The 21,839-nt window shown below is 42.3% G+C and overlaps 3 protein-coding genes across 11 annotated transcripts in view; 2 read left to right on the top strand and 1 right to left on the bottom strand.

Moving 5' to 3' along the window:
* Positions 1 to 936: 936 nt before the first annotated feature.
* Positions 937 to 21,839, bottom strand: part of LOC148386004 (sorting nexin-19-like) — a 46,006-nt gene continuing 25,103 nt past the window's right edge. For all 6 annotated transcript variants that reach the window (XM_088398015.1, XM_088398016.1, XM_088398017.1 and 3 more), the window contains 12 exons: positions 6,768 to 6,909; positions 4,644 to 6,107; positions 4,427 to 4,565; positions 4,229 to 4,329; positions 4,017 to 4,136; positions 3,776 to 3,894; positions 3,585 to 3,675; positions 3,361 to 3,508; positions 2,991 to 3,114; positions 2,207 to 2,391; positions 2,035 to 2,122; positions 937 to 1,927 (listed from right to left, as the gene is read on the bottom strand). In XM_088398015.1, coding sequence (XP_088254141.1) covers positions 1,813 to 1,927; positions 2,035 to 2,122; positions 2,207 to 2,391; positions 2,991 to 3,114; positions 3,361 to 3,508; positions 3,585 to 3,675; positions 3,776 to 3,894; positions 4,017 to 4,136; positions 4,229 to 4,329; positions 4,427 to 4,565; positions 4,644 to 6,107; positions 6,768 to 6,909 — 2,836 coding nt within the window. In that variant the 3' untranslated portion in view covers positions 937 to 1,812. The remainder of the gene's footprint in view (positions 1,928 to 2,034; positions 2,123 to 2,206; positions 2,392 to 2,990; positions 3,115 to 3,360; positions 3,509 to 3,584; positions 3,676 to 3,775; positions 3,895 to 4,016; positions 4,137 to 4,228; positions 4,330 to 4,426; positions 4,566 to 4,643; positions 6,108 to 6,767; positions 6,910 to 21,839) is intronic.
* Positions 9,144 to 13,804, top strand: LOC148386006 (carotenoid-cleaving dioxygenase, mitochondrial-like). Its single transcript, XM_088398023.1, has 12 exons — positions 9,144 to 9,250; positions 10,307 to 10,499; positions 10,569 to 10,780; positions 11,170 to 11,285; positions 11,395 to 11,497; positions 11,568 to 11,696; positions 11,765 to 11,925; positions 11,997 to 12,164; positions 12,388 to 12,525; positions 12,765 to 12,947; positions 13,029 to 13,139; positions 13,328 to 13,804. The coding sequence occupies exons 1-12, from the start codon at positions 9,229 to 9,231 to the stop codon at positions 13,442 to 13,444; spliced, it is 1,653 nt and encodes a 550-aa protein (XP_088254149.1). The 5' UTR covers positions 9,144 to 9,228; the 3' UTR covers positions 13,445 to 13,804.
* LOC148386005 (carotenoid-cleaving dioxygenase, mitochondrial-like) lies at positions 13,944 to 17,695 on the top strand. 4 transcript variants are annotated; one of them, XM_088398025.1, is made up of 13 exons: positions 13,967 to 14,035; positions 14,117 to 14,194; positions 14,314 to 14,503; positions 14,573 to 14,784; positions 14,879 to 14,994; positions 15,091 to 15,193; positions 15,246 to 15,374; positions 15,439 to 15,599; positions 15,674 to 15,841; positions 15,963 to 16,100; positions 16,222 to 16,404; positions 16,530 to 16,640; positions 16,912 to 17,695. In XM_088398025.1, exons 3-13 carry the CDS (start codon positions 14,370 to 14,372, stop codon positions 17,029 to 17,031), a joined length of 1,575 nt encoding a protein of 524 aa, XP_088254151.1. In that variant the 5' UTR covers positions 13,967 to 14,035; positions 14,117 to 14,194; positions 14,314 to 14,369; the 3' UTR covers positions 17,032 to 17,695. The 4 variants fall into 4 exon arrangements, with proteins under 4 accessions (XP_088254150.1, XP_088254152.1, XP_088254151.1 ...); XM_088398024.1 differs by lacking the exon at positions 14,117 to 14,194 and having other exon boundaries at positions 13,944 to 14,035; XM_088398026.1 differs by lacking the exon at positions 14,117 to 14,194 and having other exon boundaries at positions 13,953 to 13,994.

Raw genomic sequence — 21,839 nt, 5'->3', positions numbered from 1 at the left:
ACATGGCTTGATGTTTTTCTTCTTTTGTTTTTCTTTTGTTCAATTTTGCTGAAACGCTGTGTGAATTCCAGCAAACATGATGTTTGAGAAAATCCCCTGTTGGAAAGCCAAGACTTGATGCAATCCTACTGCAAAGAGAGCGAGAGAAAGAGAGAGAGAGAGGATGATTTAGATGCAACTCAAGAGCAGCACCCAACATCTCCTCCTTTTCCTTTTGTTTTTTTTGCTTCACACTATATGCTTGTAATCACACTTTTAAAATATAGTATTGGAACACCTGGTCATTATGGAAAGCCCCTCGGCCTCCGTAAAAGCTTCCATTTTCCTGGGAAGATGGTCTTTATGGTTTCGGAGTCTGCCTGTGGGAATTTCTGTCCATAACAGTGGAACAGTTGTGACGTCAACTAGCAGTTATGAATATGATCTTGATACTAATACTGCTAATCATCACAATCATAATATTCATGCAGGAGGTACAAAAAGCACAGTTAAGAGACTCAAAGACTTTTCCAAGCCGCTAAGTTCATTTTATGAAAACATACCATCTGCAAAGGTGTCAGAAGATAATTTTTATTTTACAACCAACTAACTACTTTGTCACTGATTTAGCATTGTGGTTGCCCTCACGTCAGGATAGTCTAAAATGTACACATTTCCACTTCCTTTATGTTTGGCGACTGGCGTATAATGTGGTCTACTTGAAATGATTTATGTTGCCGTATGGAAACACTTTATGTACACTATCGGTTCCGTAGCACATTTTTCTTAATTAACTATTCCGGTCAAATATAAAAACAACATTATTACAATGTCTCATGGTTCATGTTGGATTGCATGAGTGCCAAAGAATAGTTTTGATTTTTGATAGTATTAAAACTTCAGCTAAGAGTTGTCTGGGGAAAATGTTGAAACGATCATGGGAAGATCACAACGCTGCCTGGACCAGACATTGACTTTATTGATGAAAACAACTCTTGGCTTCTACAACTTTTGGTGTCTTTTCACACGTGCTCTTGTAATACTGGTCGCGTTAACTTGAATGCTCGGGTCAACATGACAGAGATTCACTTGAAAACAATCAGCAGCTGTAATCAATATTATGGGTTCATTTGTATGATAATACACTGCATTAAATTCAAAATGCATATTTATCTTCAACTTGGAATGAATAACTGAATGCACCACAGCCCTCAACCCAGTAAAAAGAATAAATCACTGACCACAACTTATTGTTCAACATTTAGATGGAAAAAGTGGATGATATTGGATGCATCAGCACAAAACAAATAAATCATGTGTGGGATGGGATACGGCATTAAAAACAGCTTTCAGCGTTGCTAATGATTATAATAAACATATTGCTTCCAGTGGCTCAGTAAAAATACTTGACTCTAATCTAGCATAGCATTCAGCCTGCATAGGAAAATGTAAATGTTTTGTTAAGTCTGACGTGGGATAATGCTATTTCACACCATGCTTGATTACTTTGACATTTCTTGTTTTCATATTTATCTTTTATAAACAATTTTATGTCAATAAAAACTGAACATTAACTTTTTTTAAATGCAACATTTTCACAGCTTATTTTGGATTTCATGACATTGCATATTTGTACCTCGTGTGCACGTTGAGCAATATTAAAAAAAAAATACACAATATATCTGAGCACAAAAATGAGTTTGTCAACCTAAAACTTACGATCTGTGGATACTGACCAAGAATCTAGTGAGTCCTTCATGGCCTTAACTCACACAGCCCTGGTATGAATCCGTCATGTCAGCGTGGACTTCCAGCTGTGGTGAAATGTGGCCGTCAGGCAGGAGTATCTTTGCACAGACTTTGCAAAAGAGATCGCTGGAAGGAGTCATCACTTGATTCCGGTATCAGAAATTCCAGCAGCAAGTCACAGATGCAGTAAACCAGATGCCTGCAGACAGAGACGATTAGGACATTTGAATTGTGCAGATATTCGACTGTAAAAAGCAAATCCCACCACCATCAAAACAGAAAGCAATGAAATGCTTGACGACTCACTTGTTTATGTGGTGGTCCTGTAAAGACTCCAGCATGGTTTCCAAGCTCAGTCTGTACTTGTCACTGCCTAACATGTCGGTGATGAACTCTGTAGCCACCAAAATCAACACAAACCAGACAGAGTAGGTCAAAGTCAACGCGTCAAGCATTCACTCAGTGTATCTTCGCAAACCCGGAAGTAGCTGCAGGAGACATTCCAAGCATCGCTCCTTGGTTTCCTCTCTCTCTGCGGCACTGCGTTCCGGCTGCGGTTGGGCAGGCAAAGTGCCACCGGGCCACACGGCCTCCTGCAGAACTTGGAGGTAAATGACCCAACAGGGGGCGCTGGTCAGGTGGGCCACGCCCACGTCCATCCATCTGGGGCAAAAATCAGTGGAAGGCAGGAGTCAGAATTTGCGGGAATATCGGCTTCAAACCTAGGTGTGACATCTCGAAGCCGTGCGTGCAAAGTGATTCAAGCGTGCTTACCAAGTTCAAAACATAACAGCAGCTTGAATTACTTAGTGACCTGCTCAGTGAGCACTAAGCAAGTCAGTGATGTTAATGACAGCAGAACACTGGAGCCTAAACAAAGGCGGTTCCCACAGACGTTGCGGTAAAACAAGCCCAGTGGTAATCATAGACATGCCTTTGTTGAAATTTGAATTTAAAATTTGGCATTAACCTTGCATTTCAAATGAATAACAATGCCTTGGATTTTGTGCCATGCAGCATCTCATTTAACTCTCCTTACTGAAGAAAAGGCCTAAACGACGATCATCTGTGAGAAAAAAATGATGTAGACATGATCATAGAAATATATATTGTCAACATTAGTGATGATACCTTTACCTTTACAGTTAATTGATGGAGTCAAAATATAATGCTTAGCTATGGAAGTACATAATCAAAGAAAGATTATATTCATGATAAAATGATGAACAAATTTAAATAGCAATGGAAGCTTTCAGTCCAACCTCTCAATAAAAGTGCCAAAGATAAGTCTGATGGCCTTCTGGATGTTCTCGGTGCACAGCCAACTCCACTGTTCCTTCATCAACAAACACAAGATGTTCAGTGCAACATCCGCCACAGCTGTGTCTGAAAATAAAATAATAATAATTAAAAAAACAAAACAAAAAACTAAAATTCAGTGCAAGATGTAGCGACACTTTCGTATTTTTTTAACACAAGCAAATGCAAGATGTGGGATTCTGCTGCCCTCAAGTGGCATTACACTGTACTGCCTAAGGCAACAGTGGAAACAATATGAATGGAGTGCTGGAAAATAAACATTTCATAAAAACAAGTCCAGTTGACTTGAGGGTGGGAGGAAGCACCTCATACCTGCACTCTGACTTTTTCCTAAAGTCTTTTTGTCTGTGCCTGAAGACTCCCTGCGCTTGGCTTGCTCTCTGCTTTGCGGCTGGCATAAAAGTCTTTCCTGCTCCAGGACAAAACTTTCCAATCTGGATAAGGACATGCCGTTAAGCACCTTGAACAAATCAGAGAAATGAGAACAAATGTGTTTGCAAATAAAAACACATTTAATGAATGACATGAGAACTTACGGGGCTGCCTTCGCTAAAGCAGTACGTTACTTTAGGATGCAAGTCGGGTATATTGAGGGATGGAGACACTTTGCTTGGGAACATGAGCCGTCTGATACAGGGAACAAAAAAGGAAACATTTGTAACCCCCCCAAAAATGATTCACAAGAGATGTATAAGTAGACCTTTCTTTTTATGGAACCAACTCTCACCTGTACTTCCTGCTGTCCAGTGTTCTACCATCAGAGTCTCCCTCAAGGTCCTCTGTTGGACTCATGGCTTCAGGGTAAGGAAAGGCTGTCTTCAAAGTGTCCAAGGCGTTTTCCATCATCTGTAGCAGCAATCACGACAGACAAAATGTTGGATCCCATTTCAAAAATAAACTAAGTTGCATGACACAGTTGATTTGTACACCGCAAGACTGCGGTCCAGAGTACACAAATTCCTTGTCACCTTATCAATTCTTGACTTGGAAAAAGGCTTTTTTCCAAAATATGTGCAACCCCCTGAGTTTAGAGACAGGAATTCCTGCATGTCCTCGGTCCTCGCGGTCTCTGGTATGCTGTTCAGTTGCTACAAAACAAAATTCAATGAAGAGATGACTGAAGGATCCGCACCAGTACAACCCAGTTTAGCTATTTTACCCAATTTGGGCTAGAGTGTACCTTAAGGAATGTATCCAGTTGACCTTTACGAGCTTCCACCTTCTCGCCATCCGTGTTTCCAAAGGGGAGGTCGGGAAACATTTTCTTTGGACCTTTAACATCTGTAACACCAGATAGTTGTTAAAAGTGGTGTCAAAATGGTGACAAGATATTCAAAACAAGAGAAATAAATCAAGTTATATTTTGCTCAATTCTCACTCTTAACAAACTTCTTCACTTCTGGGTTCTCCTCTAAACGCGTCTGCAGGTTGAGGAACTCGCTGTATCTGCGGTTGACCGAGTGACAGGTCGCTGGTTGCAAAAGGTCACTGTTTTCCGGGCATGTTGCTGTCTCAAACTGCCAAAATGAAATGACAAAAAGTTGTGCTGGGGAAATAGAAATCAATCGTCACAAACTGTCTGACCGGATTTTTACCGTGATGGTGTAGAGAGTATAAGGATGTGTTCCAGTGCCACGCTGCTCCCTCGCACTGACTGTTCCCGCAATTTGCACATTTTGGATGCCCGGCGATGGTTTGTTTGGAGCCTCGAAGTTGAAGGGGCTAAGGCAAAGCCTGCTTGACGGACCGGTGGGGGTTCTTTCTTGAGCAACACCTGCGGGCCAGGGCGAATCCACAGGCACCGCCACCTTCGGCCCGAGATTCTTCAACGGGGCCAAGCAGCCAAAATCATCGGCATCATCCTTTAAATTGATCGAGTTGCAGAAGTTGGGGGAAGGACCGCAATCGCACAAGCGTCTGGTTGTGTCTTCTTCCGTGTCGGACTGCATCAAGGAATCCAGTGAGAGCATCTTGGAGCCTGCGAGCGGTGAGTAGTGGCCAGATGCATGGGAGCAGCAGTTGATCTTGCAAGGCGCGAGCAGGCCGGCGTGGCAATTCTCAGTTTTCCCGGAACAAGTCTCGAGGCTCAGCATACTGCACTGAGAGGAGTCCTCCTCACTCACTGGGCTGAACAGCTCAGAGATGCTCTCGTTCACTCGATCCGAAGACGACAAGCAGGTCATCCACGAATCATTGAGGGCGCACCGGTACAGGGCACCATCTTGCGTTTTTTGTGACCTGGTGAAAACATCCACAATGGTTTGGTTGAGCCAGTCGGGATCGGATAGCCTACTTATGAGCGGCAGAAGGACGTTGCAGGTGATGAGTTCGGTAACCATGTACCCTCCGGTTCTGGTTTCCATCTGAGGGTATGGGACAAGCACGTGCAAGACGAGGTTCACCAGAGCTCTGGTGTAGCCCAGCTCACCGGCTGCATTGCTCACAGCTGGATGAGGGCTGTCTACTTCCTGGTAGAGCTGCCAAAGGCTAATCTTGGCATTCCGCGTCTCCAGCTGCACGCGTCTGGCCGTCATGTAGCTTTGCAGGTGGCGGCCATAAAGCTCTAAAAGTCGTTGGACCAGCACTTTTCTGTCGACCCGCCTGGCACGTTCCTTCAACTCCATCACCGACTCCAGCATGGAATTACGCACTGCGCGCTCAAACTCGCCTTCCACCTCTGGCAGTAGGGTGCGATACCAAGAAGATACAAAATCCCGCACCGCCTTGTGGACGGCGCTATGGATCTCCTGATTGAGCCTCCACTCTTGTTCAGCTGAACACTGAGGAGGAGTTGCACCGCCGAGGGGCAAGAAATGCTCCAAGTGGAGAAGGTTGTTGGCATCCAGAATGGCGCGTGACCCAAGCCAGCCTCCCAAAACAACTAGCAGACTGGTGAAGATGCAGAGGAGCCAGACGTTGACCAGGAGATGGAAGAGGACCAACCAGGCGAGCAGAGCGCCAAGGCCCAACAGTCGTCTCCGTCGACCCAGAACCTCTGACAATGACCACTTATTCATACTCGGAAATGAAGGCATTCTATCCAGCAGATGAGATATAGCCTGCCGAGGAAATATACATTTTATGAGTTATTACAAAACATCAACTGCAGGATTCATGAATGACTTTCTGTACAGGTCAGTAGAGTAACAAAGTGATCTTACATCTTACACTACATTACATTACATTTTACTGCAATGTTACGTTTTACTGCAATGTTTACATTATATTACGTTTACCTTAGCGTATGTGCCATATGTTTGCCCCTTTTCTGATTTCAGTTTTTTTCTTTGCATATTGATCACCCTTAAATATTTCAAACCACCAAATCAATTTTGATATCGCACAAAGACAATGCTGACTCAATAAGTTGGAACTCTGGGTTATGCACCAAGTTTTAACATGAAGCATTTGGGTAGCATGATTCCATTATCTTGTGCAAATTTATCCAATATTTTACTGCCAGGGTGATTTGTTTTTTTAAATGGAATGTAATCTGCAATGCCAGCTTCAAATCTAGTAATTAATTATAAAAATTAATAGTTCATTTGATCACTGCATTAACAATTCATAAACAGCAAAAACACAATCACTCCCCAAATCCAAAGAAAAGCACTGCAGTCTTCTCTCTATATGTTTCATTTTAACAAGACAGTGAGCGGGTTTCAATCTATGACTGGGGAACCTTTAAAAAAAAAAAGAGAGACAAAATAAAACGTCACCTGAATGGTTAGAGCTTCATGGCTGGACCTCAGGCAAGCCTCCTTGTGCTTTAATCCTCCAACTAAGATTAGGAGGATCAGCATGCAACTTAGTTTAGGTGTCCACTTTATCTGCCAGAGTGTAATTCTTGTCGTATTCATTCTAAGAAGAAACAAAAACAGCGTGACAAATGATTTTAAGGACTGTGAAGCAAACAACGATATAAAATATTATTTACCCCACCTCCCTTTTTTGATTACAGTATGAATTTGAATTCAATTGGGGTTTTCCCTTCGTTTTTTGAAAATACCTTCGCTTCCATACTGTTTATTTTTTTGTGGACAGACAAATATGACCGATCTAGTGAAGTCCTCGAAGTTCCATAATAGGATGATAGGGAGCCTATCCGTTGACCTCTATCTTGCACTTAAGTCAACAGTGCGCTCTAGTGAACAAAATTTAAACTGCAATCCACGAGAAGAACATGTTGGTACATGAGCACAGAGCAAGTGTTATATATACTATTCAACAGCCCAAACATTTAAACCAAAAGCATTTCTTTCTCCATATTTCTTGCATTTCTTCCCAAGTTAATTTGTTAAGTGAATACATTGTGAACACGCAGCATACAAAAACAATGACTTGAACAATTTCCAAAATTAAATTTTCCACTTTGAATCACCTGCTGCCTGTTCGAAGACTATGAGAAGAATTATTATTTTATTTTTTATAATTATGTTATTTAAATGCTACCTCTTTCCCATTTCCCAAGATACATTAGAAGTGGTATCCTGATCACACAGGGAATACAAAAAAAATCTACACCTGTTAAAATGTTCAGTTGTTTTTCAGAGTTAACAGTTTAGTACGACTAGACTAATCCAAACCTAATTGAAAGCACTCCAGCTACATTAGTTTAATAATTTGTTGCTTAAAAACAAAGGAAATCACTATCAGAGTGCTGGATTTTGTCCACAATTTAGGGAGCGCGTTATCTGCGCCTCACGGCAAAAGCCTTTGCCAATCACCTGTTATCCAATTTACTCACTGCGTGCTCGTTTGATTTCTTCAGATTTAGGAAAATGCAAAGACACTGAAGCAGAAATTAGACTTACACAAGTTGGTTGAGTTCAATCACAATTCTTGTTCAAAAAGCTCTGTTTTCAGGAAAGTACAATACAGCGCTGGGCCCTTCAAGAGCGGAAAGTCTCCATTCAGAAAAGGCCAAGTCCAAGGTTGTTAGATCAGTTTTATATTCAGTAGCACATTGTGGGCCGAGATTGATGGGTGATGAGTCTTCGGGGTGGGGCAAGTTCGAAGGAGAGTCTGCTTCCATGGGAGTGGTGCTGGTTATGGCCGATTCGGTGTGTAGGTGGGGGGCTGTTGGTGTGTGTGTGTGGAGGGGGGCTGTTGTCTTCCATCCCGTCTTTCGTCCTTGGCGATCATCTTTGACCGAGTTCTCGGGTGGGGGCTGTTGTCTTCCCTCCCGTCTTTCGGCCTTGCCGATCATCTTTGGCCAAGTCTTTGGGTGGCTCCTTCTGGCACCTGCTGGTTTTATCTCCACGTGACCTTCCTGTGAACATTCTTCTCCAATCTTGGACATACACTGTCGTACCTCATTCTTTTAATTTTGTCATTTTGTACGAAATTATGTTAGCTTTTGGCTGTGACATCATTAATCTATTGCTGTTCTTTTGATACATCATGTCTTTGCTTATTCTCAGTTTAATCATGCTTCCAACCGTATCTTTTCTTTGTTAGGCAAACTATTTCCCTCTTTGCAGAGCGTTCAGCAGTAATCAAAAACTGGTGTCTAGCATTAGTCAAAACATAAGATACAATCAGGTACTGAACGGTCAAGACGACTCTGGCCGTGTCCATAATTCAGAGAAAAAACATCAGGCATGCATTACACAGTTCCTTAAGGGTCATTAAGCTATTTAGGCAATATATCAAAAGTCATTTGTTATTTCAAAGTGCTCAGAAATATATCAGATCATAAAGTTATAAAAAACCTTTCTCATCACCACTTATCAAAAATGTCTAGTTATGTCTCCTTTATTGATTTGGTGTGTAGGTATAATTATATGCTTAAAATGTTTCTTTTATTTATTTAATATGTGAATATACTTGTCTGCTTATGTACTTTATTCAATGAGGTTTGAGCATATCTGTTTTTGTAGCTAGGCAGGACTTTTTGTATTTTGACCCCATTTCCTGCAAGAGAATACATTTTTCAAGTAATCATCCCAAACCAAGAACTAAACAATGCAATAGCAGCCGAAGAGTAAGTATCTGCTCGTGGTCCCTCATTTAGACGCCGTGGTTAGTAACCATGGTTACCATGCCATTATGCCTCAATGGGTTACGTAAAAGCATCATCATGTTATGTAACCGCTCTGCAGCGTGTTCTCTTGCTGCACCACTGCACTCGCGTCTGGCTGTCTTGCCTCAGGGACTTGATTTTGTTTGCCAACGGACATGGCCCCAGTCGTTCATTCAGGTAAGATGCTAAGATGCTTTTTGCTTGTCTTATGTAGATCATAACGCTGCACTGTTAATTTATTTTTGAGGTAAGATATGACTGTGATGGCCGACTTGCTGTGCTCCCCCCCATCACTGACCATCTATGGAAGAAAACATCTCATGTTTCAGGCGCTTTAAATTATTCTACTTAGGAGACTGCTCTTCATGAGGAATGCAAAGAACGTACATATAGAACATGATTCTAATCCTTGTCGTTACTCTACTGTACATATTTAGACCCAGGGTCAACATGCACGGGGTGTCATTACAAAAAGTATTTTGGGAGTAAATTGTAAACAGACCTTGTATGGAGTACACTGTGTATTGTATTGCCGATACTTATTATTAGGCTGGAAGAACTCAGAGACGTAAATTATTGACATTAATGGAAATATGAGCACAGCAAGACTAGCAAATTGTTTGCTCCAAACCTCGGATTGCAAACGTTATCAAAGTTTGTTGCCTTTAAATGTTGAATCTACCTAACTTTTTGCTGGAATTCAAATGTTTATACGTACATAGATAAAGTGTTCCTTTTGAACAACCGCTAGAAGAGCAAAGAGTATTAAGCTGAATTCAAATCAGATGTCTTTTTTTACAAAATTGCTTTGGGAGTTGGCTTACTGGAGCAAAGCCAGGCAGGCAGCATGCGTGCTTCGCCAATGTGAGTCAAGCCCCCGCCCCTCCCCGAAATATTAAATACATAACTGTCATCAAACTATCCAGGTTTCTTTTCTACCGTTGCTATTATGCAACCCACTAGTCAAGGCATGAATATTTGCTGACACACAGAAAAAAATCTGATTTGTCCAATGTATTCATGACTATATAAATAAAAGAGCTTTTGGAAGTGTGACTTGGATCACTACCATATGCTTATTCCATACTTTATACATCCACAATATTATTGAAAGTATTGCCACAGTTACATTGATTTTTTTTTTTTTTCACTAAACCTTACTAAAATAATGAACTGATAACTTCTGGATTTCGCTTAACATTTGTTATTGTTATTTGCCATTTGTGTATGTAGATGATGCCAACAAGGAGGGGAAGGAATGTACCGCTGCACGACCGAAGGGTTTGGAGACCATCGCACCTCTGGTCTGCTCTGCCGAGGAGAGCCCTGATCCAATCCGTGCTGAGGTACAAGGAACCATTCCCCACTGGATCAACGGCAGCCTGCTCCGAAACGGCCCGGGCAAATTTGAGTTTGGAGACACTCAGTAAGTTCAACCAGAGTCATTTTTTAATTCAACTGCTAATTTGCACTATAAGCATTTTCTCCCCGACAGCTACAACCACTGGTTTGACGGGATGGCCATGTTGCACAAGTTCAAGATGGAGAAAGGCCAAGTGACGTACACGAGTCGGTTCCTGCGCAGCGACGCCTACAAGAAGAATAGCGAGCGGGATCGAATCATGGTGTCTGAATTTGGCACCGTCACAATGCCTGACCCTTGCAAAAACATCTTCCAGAGATTCTTCTCTCGTTTTGAAATGATAAGTGAGTATGTCTGGTGTACTATTGTCAGTCCATAATACTTCTTTTTTAGGCCAAAACAAACCATAAAATGTACACTGTATAGATGTGCTCTGAGCAAACTGTCCCAATACTTTTGTCCATGTTTTGTACCATTATTGTCGTAATCCTGAATCCATCCCTTGTGAAACATGCAAGTATGGTATGTAACACAAATTATGTTATAATGCAGTGGCGAAACATCCTAAAACATTGGTACCATTTTGTGTTTGATTGTGTACAGTATACTGTGTTATGAAACAGAATGAATTGCAGTGCGGGAACCCGGGAATTTGTTGACAGACTTCTTGGAGTCATGACCGTTAGAACATACAGATTCCCACACGCTCACGCTGAGTATTTGCCTGTTGCAGAGCCCACAGACAATGGAAATGTCAACTTCATAAAATACAAAGGAGACTACTATGTCAGCACAGAGACCAACTTGATGCACAAAGTCAACCCAGAGAACCTCGAAACACTCCAACAGGTCTGTACACAAAACACGGTCTATTTAAAACTTTCCTCTACATAACAAAATAAATGACCGAAAAAAAAAAACCTGAAGTGTGGATCATAATAGCTGCTCTGTTTTGTAGGTCGACTGGAGCAAGTTTGTTGCTGTGAATGGAGCCACTGCCCACCCTCACTACGACCCTGACGGCACCTGCTTCAATATGGGCAATTCCTATGGAGGCAAAGGTAACTTTGCATTCGGTCTTGCCTTAAAAACCTTAGTGTCTCCATGCTCTGATAAATGCAAATTGTTCAGGAACTACGTACAACATAATTCGTGTACCTCCTGAGAAGTCAAACACCCAAGACACGCTGCAAGGTGCCAAAATTCTCTGCTCCATCACGCCTGCAAACAAGTCCCAACCGTCCTACTACCACAGCTTTGGTAAGTCAGCACATGGCGGGCGGCCAATACCGCTGTTGCTTTCTTCTGACCGCCCTTCTTCCCTCCAGCCATGTCCAAGAACTATGTGGTGTTCATTGAGCAGCCAATTAAAATTGACCTGATGAAGATCGTCACATGTAAGATGAGGGGCAAGGCCTTCAGCGATGCCGTTTACTGGGACCCCAAGCTGGAAACCGTCCTGCATCTTATTAATAAACACACAGGCGAGGTCAGAGGTCACAGTCAGGCTTGAAGGATCATGCAACTGGATTCAAGTCTAATGCCATCTCATTTCCTCAGGCCAGCCCAGTGAAGTACTTTGCCAAAGCTTTCTCCAACTTCCATCAGATCAACGCCTTTGAAGAGGACGGCTTCTTGATATTGGACCTGTGTTGCTCAGACGACGGCCAAGCTCTCGACATCTACTGCCTTCAAAATTTACGCAAGTCGGGAGAGGCGCTAGATGAGGTCAGCTCGCTGTTACGGAAACATTTGCTCATTGTTCTCCCTGTTAATGCTTGACACATTTTTTTGATAGAAAATTAAAGCAAAAGATTTTCCAATTGGGGACGATATTCCACATCTGATTTGTTCCTATTTGAAACAATCGTATACAAATGACATAACTGCTCTACAAAATTATGCTGTCATTTGGATTTAAAAGAGCACACCTACAATTGTTTTCATCCAGGTGTACAACAAGATGAGCAGAGTTTTTCCTCGCCGTTTTGTTTTACCCATGTACGTGACGGATGACACGCCGACCGATCAAAACCTGAACACTCGTCCTTCCAGTACGGCAACATGTGTCAAAAAGAGCAACACGAGAGTAAGTGTGACTTCATTCCAAGCGACTCAACTGTTCCCCCTCGACTTATTTGAAATAAATACAGTATGAAAGGTTTTGCAGTAAATCTGCTTAAAGAGTTAGAAATGCAGCTTGACCCAGCAATTTAAAAAAATGAATTCAATTGAGCCAGAACAAAAAGTGATTTCCAGTCCTGAACTCTCACTGAATCTTTTGACCACACATGACAATGCCACACTGATCCATCTCTTTGTCATCAGGTATTTTGCCAACCCGAGGATCTCCATGGCGATGACCTCTCGCAGTATGGCGGCCTGGAGTTCCCCCACATCAACTACGAGCGCTACAACACCAAGCCTTATCGCTATTTCTATGGATGCGGCTTCAGACACATGTTTGGAGACTCGCTTCTTAAGATGGACCTCAACCACAAGACGCTTAAGGTGTTTGCCATGATGCACTGCAACATAATGTTGTAGTTGCAACATTTTTACATTGCTCCGATTTTGTTCATTTGTTTTCAGGTGTGGTACCAGAAGGGTCTCTTCCCATCGGAGCCGGTATTTGTGCCCTCACCAGAGGCCGTGGAGGAGGATGACGGTGTCATCCTCTCTGTGGTTCTCTCTCCCTCGCAGGTAACAAAATGAGAAATATTTTTTGAATTTATTAGCTAATTGTGTCAAGTAAATCTCAGGTGTCAATCTTCCAATGAGTATTTCAATGAATGCGTTCAATTAAAGTGTTCAGAAATATTTGCACAATGTCTCCCTGGTGATCCACCAATATTTGTTTTGCTTTGTTTTGTTTTCCTGGGCAACATTAGGATAAAGGCACCTTCCTTCTGGTTTTGAATGCCAAGACCTTTGAGGAGTTGGGAAGAGCCAATGTGGCTGTCAACATGCCCTACGGCTTCCACGGTGTCTTCAGCGCATCTGTTTGAATGAATATGTGACATTAATGACATCAATAATAATATTAATCCAAAAACATTAAGTAAGTACGATGACATATATGTTTGTATTGTATTGAGGGTCGTGGGCAGATTTGCCACTTTATGCCTTACAAAGCTACACTGCTCTGTTACCAAATGAAGACAATTTTCATTGTGCCAGTTTTTTATTTTTATTTTTTTAATGATTATTAGTGACAGTTTTTGTATAAGCGCAAAACTACACCTCAAATACACCACCAGCCTTCCTTATACAAATGTGCTTTCAAACAATATAATTTGCCATACTTGTGTCTTTGTGTATCTTTTCTATACAATTCTGATAATAAAATTAAATGAAAGTCATCTTGTTCTAATTTCTATTACATTTAAAGAAAAAAACCTGAATGGTATGCGATGTGACTGAACGAGTTGCAATCATTTACTGTTCATTTTGTGTGTGACCTCATTTCCATGTTATGTTACTAAGATGGAATGGATTACGTAATGGAGATGTTATTTAAAAACGCCAATACGTGCTCAGCAGTACTCATCAATTCAGGTGAGAGCACACTGCAAACATGTCCACAATGAATAATGCAGGTAAGCCAATTCCATTCTAAAAATATTGACATTTTAATATTCAAAATTACATGGAAAAACTCTTCTCTTTTGCTCATGTAGTCATAAATGAAGGGAACAAAACCGGTTTTGCGCTAGTCGACATTCACACGGAGAATCATTGATTGCACAATAGCAACGGTAAAGAAAAACATCTGGTTAGTTTGATGGTTATAAATGAATACAATATTTGTGGAGAGAATAGATTTGACAGGATTTTTTCCTTCGTAATGTTATTAGCGAGCCATTTGTGTGTGCAGAAGAATCCAACAAGGGGGTGAAGCAAGGTATTATACGACCAAAGGGTTTGGAGAGCATGGCTCCTCTGGTCTGCTCTGTCGAGGAGAGCCCTGATCCAATCCGTGCTGAGGTACAAGGGACCATTCCCCACTGGATCAACGGCAGCCTGCTCCGAAACGGCCCAGGCAAATTTGAGTTTGGAGACACTCAGTAAGTTCAACCAGAGTGATTTTTTAATTCAACTGCTAATTTGCACTATAAGCATTTTCTCCCTGACAGCTACAACCACTGGTTTGACGGGATGGCCATGATGCACAAATTCCAAATGGAGAAAGGCCAAGTGACGTACAGGAGTCGTTTCCTGCACAGCGACGCCTACAAGAAGAACAGCGAGCGGGATCGAATCATGGTGTCTGAATTTGGTACCGCCTCAATGCCCGACCCTTGCAAAAACATCTTCCAGCGATTCTTCTCTCGTTTTGAGATCCTAAGTGAGTATTACCATCCGATATGTAAATATTTCCATCAGTAAAAGATATACACTCATACGTTGAGTATTTTATTTATTTTATTTGTCTGTTGCAGAGCCCACAGACAATGGCAATGTCAACTTTTCGAAATACAAAGGAGACTATTACGTCTGCACAGAGAGCAACTACATGCACAGAGTGGACCCAGAGAGCTTAGAAACACTCCAACGGGTACACTGCTGACGTAGCATCCTGTTGACTGACATTTGCTATGTCATCTCGTGTTCCGGCCACTGAGAAAATGCATTTCTCTGCTCTGCTTTGTAGGTCGACTGGAGCACATTTGTTGCTGTGAATGGGACCACCGCGCACCCTCACTACGACCCTGACGGCACCTGCTTCAATATGGGCAATTCCTATGGAGGCAAAGGTAAGGCCTCAGCAAAAGGTGTTGGTACAAGTCACAAATGTACTTTTTTCAGGAAGCATGTACAACATCATACGTGTACCTCCTGAGAAGGCCAATACTGAAGACACCTTGCAAGGGGCCCAAATCCTGTGTTCCATCCCTTCCACTAATAAGTTCCAACCCTCCTACTACCACAGTTTTGGTAAGTCAGCAGATGGCGACCAGCACTGCTGGTGCTTTAATCTGAGCAGCTCTTTCCACCTCAGCCATGTCCAAGAACTATGTGGTGTTCATTGAGCAACCAAGTAAAATTGACATGATGAAGATAGCCACATGTAAGATGAGGGGCAAGGCTTTCTGCCAGGCCATTCACTGGGACCCCAAACTGGAAACCATCATGCACGTCATCGACAAGAGTACGGGCGAGGTGAGAGGTGGCCATCATGTAGGAGAACTCACTCAATGAAATTTAGATCTAATCATGTGTTTTTGTCTTTCGAGGCCAGCCCGGTGAAGTACTACACCAAAGCTTTCTTCAATTTCCATCAGATCAACGCCTATGAAGAGAACGGGCTCTTGATGATTGACCTGTGTTGCTACGATGACGGCCAAGCCATCGACATCTACTCCCTTCAAAATTTACGCAAGTCGGGAGAAGCGCTAGATGAGGTCAACTTTGCCGATTATTATTTGTGTTGCCTGCCCTTGCGTTGGCTATGATGTCATCATCCGTTCTTTGGTCAACCCGCAATCCATACAGGAAATATTTAAGAACCTCTCTTCCATTCAGGCGTACAAAAGCTCAAGCAGAGCTTTTCCTCGCCGCTTTGTTTTACCCCTACGTGTGACTGATGACACGCCGATTGCCCAAAACCTGAATACTCGTCCTTCCAGTGCAGCAACATGTGTCAAAAAGAGCAACACAATGGTAAGCAAGGAATTTCACTTGAATCTGATGCAAGAGTCAGCGGAGCAACTTTTACTCGCAATCTAATCCAAACAAAAATGGAACAAACTTGATTTACCAAAGGTTAAAATTGCTGCACCAGGTATTCTGCCAGCACGAGGATCTCCATGGCGATGACCTCTACCGGTACGGTGGCCTGGAGTTCCCCAACATCAACTACGAGCTCTACAACACCAAGCCTTATCGCTATTTCTACGGTTGCGGCTCCAGAAACATTTTGGGGGACTCGCTTCTCAAGATGGACCTTAACCACAAGACGCTTAAGGTGCCTGATGCAATGCAACAACAGAGCTGAGATGATAATTTTTTTTCAAATGCTTTTGAAATGTTGTCTGTTTGCCTATCTGAACATCCCTTTCTGCATTCATATTCATGCTCATGTGAGCTCAGGTGTGGCACCAGAAGGGCTGCTTCCCATCTGAGCCGGTGTTTGTGCCCTCACCAGACGCCGTAGAGGAGGACGACGGTGTCATCCTGTCTGTGGTTCTCTCGCCTTCACAGGTAAGATGTTTTAAGAAGGACGAATATCTTTTCAGCGTGCAGGTGGTGTAATATAAGGTAGAAACGTAAAAATTAGAGTCCATGGAGGCCCTACTTATCGAAAAAATAAGGCGTGATTATCAAGGAAGAATCGGCAGACACCACCAAAAAAAATTCACTGACTACACCTGTGTATTTCGGAGATTGATACGCTCTATGCTGCGCTTTTGAGAGACAGAAATTAGAGTTAAATAAATTAAATTTTGGGTTGTGTTTGCTTGTCCAACTTTAGGATAAAGGCACATTCCTCCTGGTTTTGAATGCCAAGACGTTAGAAGAGTTGGGAAGAGCCAATGTGCCTGTCAACATGGCCTATAGCCTACATGGGCTCTTCAAAGCATCTGCATCTTGAAAATATAATGAAAGCTAAGAATTTCATGGTTTTCTTTGGAACATATTTGATTGATTTTGTACAGTCCTTGGGATGGCAACAAAAGCCAAAATGGTATATCCATTTTGAACATGTCTGCATAATGGAATGCGTGATAAATCATACACAATATCCAATGGGATTCATGGTACTTAATGAACAACAACTGATTAGACGTTATGACTTTTAAATCAGATCAGGCACCAACTTCATCTCCCTTTAAAATGTTTTCCTTAACCTCGGGCAACCTTTGCTTGAATTAGTTCAAGGAGACGAGAGGAATGTTGTTGGTCAGCCGACTCTTCAATTCCGTTTTATTTAAAGCTCAGTTATGCTCAATCTTGCGAAAGCAAATGAGATGAATCCAAGAAAAACAGTCCTTTGCTTGACCAAACAGCTGAAATGGTTCCAAAAGCAGGCCACAAAGCCTTTCCTCATATGCAAGTGCAAAGTTGATATTTTTGTTTTGTAAAATTCATCAACTTAATTGCTGTTTTCCCCCTAAAGCCAGACACATATATACAAATGGGGAAAACGAAATAAAAGAAATCAATTTTAAAAAAGTGTTTGCTAAAAATTGTTTTTTCTTTGTCTGTGTAGATTCTTAGTCTTGTTAACCGAGTTTGAATAAAAAAAAAAAACTGCATTCTTCTTGTGTGTTGAATTTGTTATGTTGTCTGAAAAAAATGCAATGCAATTATTTCATTGCTCAGCAAAAGACTACAATATACTACCCTTGCCTAGTATACTAAAGAGTGGTAAGTGGTAAGTCTACACACGACCGTTAGAGGGCAGCATGTGAAGCTACACTCGTCCTCTTTCCAGGCTGTGTGAGAAAATAGTGGGAGAAAAGTTCAAATCCAGGTGGGAATAAGACAAATTTGGCGCATATTGAGTGGATTGTAATTTAGTCAGTGGGACTACAAATAGTCAACATGCAAATAGGGAGTGGTTCTTTGTGGATTGTCTTACTGTTGCATCTAAGACAAAAAGGAAGCAGTTGCAAGGGGGATCATTCAGACCTGTGACTCTTTAATAACATGACAATCTGTTCCCCACTCACTTGAAAAAACATCAGAGAAGAATGGAACTGGGTAATTGCTTCTTAACAACTGAAAACTGCTGGTGGAATGTTTTAGTTAAAGCGGTGTCACATTGAATTAATTTCAAGCAAAATCCCAGCAGGGGCGCAATGAGACTTTTTGGGCCCCCTGAAAACATAATACATCACGCTCCATTAAACAATTATTATCATGTTCTGGTGTGAGAGATCCTCTCAGCTACGGGATAAGATTTTCATCCTGGATTGAACTTTGCTATTTGCAGTTGTAAACAGAGAATGTTTTACACACTACTCATTTAAATAATTTAAAACATGCAGTGGATTGTGCATTTGATTATTTTCTGCATTTTTTTTAAATACCACACAACTTTTTTGTGTGTGATGTGAGTCACCCCGCTCACTCTTTGTTTGATCTTCTGCTCTCTGGGAAGAGGTACAGGAGCCTGCGCTCCCGCACCACCAGACTCACCAACAGCTTCATACTCCAGGCTGTTAGGATCCTGAACTCTCTCCCCCCTCCTGCGCAACGTCCTGTACTTTTGCGCTATATTCTGACTGTCTGCTGAATGCACACTTGCTCCATTTTTGCACCTCTTATTTATGTTATTTGTTTATTTATTATTTATTCATCGCTCTTATTTATTCATTGTTTGTGCCTTCTTGTTTTTACTTTTTGTGCTGTTTACTTGTATGTATATTGTGTACTATGTCTTGTCACCGTGGGATAGTGGGAAACGTAATTTCGATCTCTTTGTGGGTCTTGACATGTGAAGAAATTGACAATAAAGCAGACTTTGACTTTAGCATAATGAACTGTTTTAAATAGAGGTTAATTTTCATTGTACCACATGTGCAATGTTTCATTATGCCACTTCTGCAAAAGTACAAATAGAAGCATGAAACAATTGTTTCAAAGCAAACCAAATTACAGTTAACATTTAACACAGATTTTGTTACAGACCATTTTTGTACAAGACAAATGAAATGATTTTTGTTTTGACGAATAAAAACCCACAAAGAACTCTTACATTAATTTATTGATTTTATATAATCTGACAAATTGCAATTGCCCTGTTGACATGAAAAGTCAAGATCTCACTACTAAAAAAGGAATAACTGAATCTGCTTCACATCGAGCGTGCACACTGTGTTTCAATTATTCTGCTCTTAAAATGAATTCAGTCGATGAGGAAAACACCCGCTTTTCACTCCGCTCCACATTCTCTTCCGATAATGGTGCACATGTGACCAATCTCATTTCCTATTTGCACTCCGTCTGTTTTCACTTACTCTAGACTACAGTGCATGTGTGTGAACGTGCGCCCCTCTGACCTCCAAGTACTGTACACTGTGCATGATGCTCACTACCCTCAGCATGTACCTCACCAAATTCCCATCATCCATCCATTTTCTATATTGCTCAATCAGGGGAGTGGGAGCTTGCCCCAGCTGTTTGGAAGGCTGGCTGCATCCCGGACTGGTTACCAGTTAGTCATAACCAATCAGTATAGTCAACCAAATGTAGCACTATGCCACCAGTAACCCAGTCGGATTCCCGTTAACCCACAAAACATGTCTGACATATTAATCAGGATTGTAGGGGGGGTAGCACGGCTACTGCTCTCATTGGGCCGTGTTACGCTGCCCGGTGGCCAATAAGAGAAGATCGGGTTCTCTCCTTCTCCTAGCAACAACACTCCTTTTCTCCGCATCGAAGCGGTGGACAAAGTGACACCCCTAATTTGATATGATGAATAATTGCAACTTAATAGCTTTGCAGCAGAAGGTGGGAAGCGGCAGTTTCGACGTTTTAGCGCGGCGAGATGATACAATTTCTGTCGCCCGCTCCCTCCTCGCCCTCCTCCTTCTGCTTCCAGGCAGCTCCTAATACATCTTAAAGGAACAGAGCTGCATATTTAAGGTACCCCCCCCCCCCCCCCTCCCTTGTCCAGAGGCATTGTGGGTGATCATCTGTACTTGTTGACCTCACAGTGCTTGAATGGTGGGGCCTCTCTCAGGAGGGAAAAGGAGTACCTTGGCACGAACGCTGTGCTGGCCTTTAAGCCAGTTTTATTGAGCCAAGACACATAGTTTGTAAGACAAATCTTGCCGCACACAACCAAATAAATACATCACCAAAATAAAAACATCACCAAAATAAGAATGATCTCATCTTAATTTACGCACAAATGTACTGTGTATAATCTGGTCGTGTTTACTTAGAGTATTAATGTCAACAGGTTTTATTTGTACTCGTTTGCTGGGACGTAAAAGGAAAGAAAATCCAGCAGACTTTGAGATACTGTAAGGCAGCAAAAACATTTTGGCTTTGATTTCAGAGGGGCTCTTTTGGCACCTATTGCCACACTACAGAAGTGTACTTCAAGTGACTGTCTGACCCTTGACCCCCATCACATTCCTACCGTCGCCCCACTGGGACTCGCAGGGATCAGCGCACATATTACACAGTCCCCAAAATGGCCTCACAAGGAGTTCATAAATTGGTGTACTTTTTACTCTCTGTGAGTCCCAACTACAGTAATAATATACCAATCATCAAATATCATCAATGATCAAACATTTTTATACATTATATTTTTCAAAATGAGGGAGTGCACCATGCTATATATTAAATGTTGGGCTCTTTGACCTTGTACTTGCAAAACCTTGCAAATTAAGCGTTAGCTCCCACTGGTTCAAGGTCAACGAGGGTGGTATGCAGAAACTATGGCAGGCTGAGGAACAGATAATTAACTACGCATATGACCTGCCGGCCTTTTTCGGCATCCCTCATCGTGCTTCTCAATTGTCTCGCAGCAGGAGCGGACCACCCCCCCACAAAGCTCATTTAGCTGCTTTCAATGAGGATGAGGAAAAAATGCTCCCTCTCGCTTTGAAGTCCGTTCAAGAGTGCCGCGCGCTCGGGCCCCGCCTCCAATCCAGACCATTGGACCGTTACTGTACGAGCTGCTCAGCGCGCAAGCACCATTCAACCTTACGCGACCCTTGTTTCGCACACCCGCCCTCCCGGAATGTGACTTTTTTTAATATTCGCCCGCGCTGCGAGCACTCAAATTTGGCAGTGCGGCGTTAACACAAACTGACACCACAGATTAGCCAAAGACATCAGGAATGCTACGGCCTTTTGGTGCCACGTGGACTCTGGCCAAAAGAGACGTTGGCTGCAAAGGCCACAATAGAAAAATGGACACTCAATTCTGTTCTTACAACAATTTGGATAAGGGTGTTTTTCTGTTTCCGGAAAGATCTACAAACAAGACTGTGGAGGAATATTTCGGCAGACGCACTCCAAAAATCTTGAGTTGCCATATGACATCAAACAGCTCCAAGTTGAGAGGATTTGAATTGAAAACAAGGCATAGTCGCCCACTAAGAGTTGAATCCCTCCTCATCCTCTTCAGCAATGTGTCGGCATTCAAAGCAGATCAGCCATGGAGCGTCTCTGAGGATTCAGCTACTGACCACACTCTCAGTGTTTCTGCCATGTGCAGTGCAAATAAACACCGAGGATTGAAATTCTACCGGAGTCTTTTACAATTTCTTCCCTCATCAAACAGGAGAAGGTGGACGCAAGCCCTGACAAACGCAGAACTGCTTCGTAAGGAGAAAAGTGTGAAAAGATGAAGGCAAAGGGCCCATTGGGGGGGGGGGGGTAAATGGGTTTTCCTTCAGGTCCACAATCACGTACAGGGGCCCCGTCTCATTT

This window comes from Syngnathus floridae, chromosome 15 (genome assembly GCF_059516105.1).
Source record: "Syngnathus floridae isolate MCC-2025c chromosome 15, RoL_Sflo_1.0, whole genome shotgun sequence".
In the NCBI taxonomy this organism is placed as follows: Eukaryota; Metazoa; Chordata; class Actinopteri; order Syngnathiformes; family Syngnathidae; genus Syngnathus; species Syngnathus floridae.
The sequence above is the reverse complement of the archived record's forward strand: the minus strand, read 5'-3'. Positions and strand labels throughout refer to the sequence as shown.

What these genes read in the sequence shown, in the direction of transcription:
- LOC148386006 (XM_088398023.1), top strand. Translation starts at nt 9,229, where the DNA reads ATGGCCCCAGTCGTTCATTCAG. An exon ending in CAATTCCTATGGAGGCAAAG is followed by an intron (nt 11,498 to 11,567) that starts GTAACTTTGCAT and finishes CAAATTGTTCAG; the next exon opens with GAACTACGTACAACATAATT. An exon ending in TCAAAAAGAGCAACACGAGA is followed by an intron (nt 12,526 to 12,764) that starts GTAAGTGTGACT and finishes CTTTGTCATCAG; the next exon opens with GTATTTTGCCAACCCGAGGA.
- LOC148386005 (XM_088398024.1), top strand. Translation starts at nt 14,014, where the DNA reads ATGTCCACAATGAATAATGCAG. An exon ending in TTTGAGTTTGGAGACACTCA is followed by an intron (nt 14,504 to 14,572) that starts GTAAGTTCAACC and finishes TCTCCCTGACAG; the next exon opens with CTACAACCACTGGTTTGACG. An exon ending in TTAACCACAAGACGCTTAAG is followed by an intron (nt 16,405 to 16,529) that starts GTGCCTGATGCA and finishes ATGTGAGCTCAG; the next exon opens with GTGTGGCACCAGAAGGGCTG.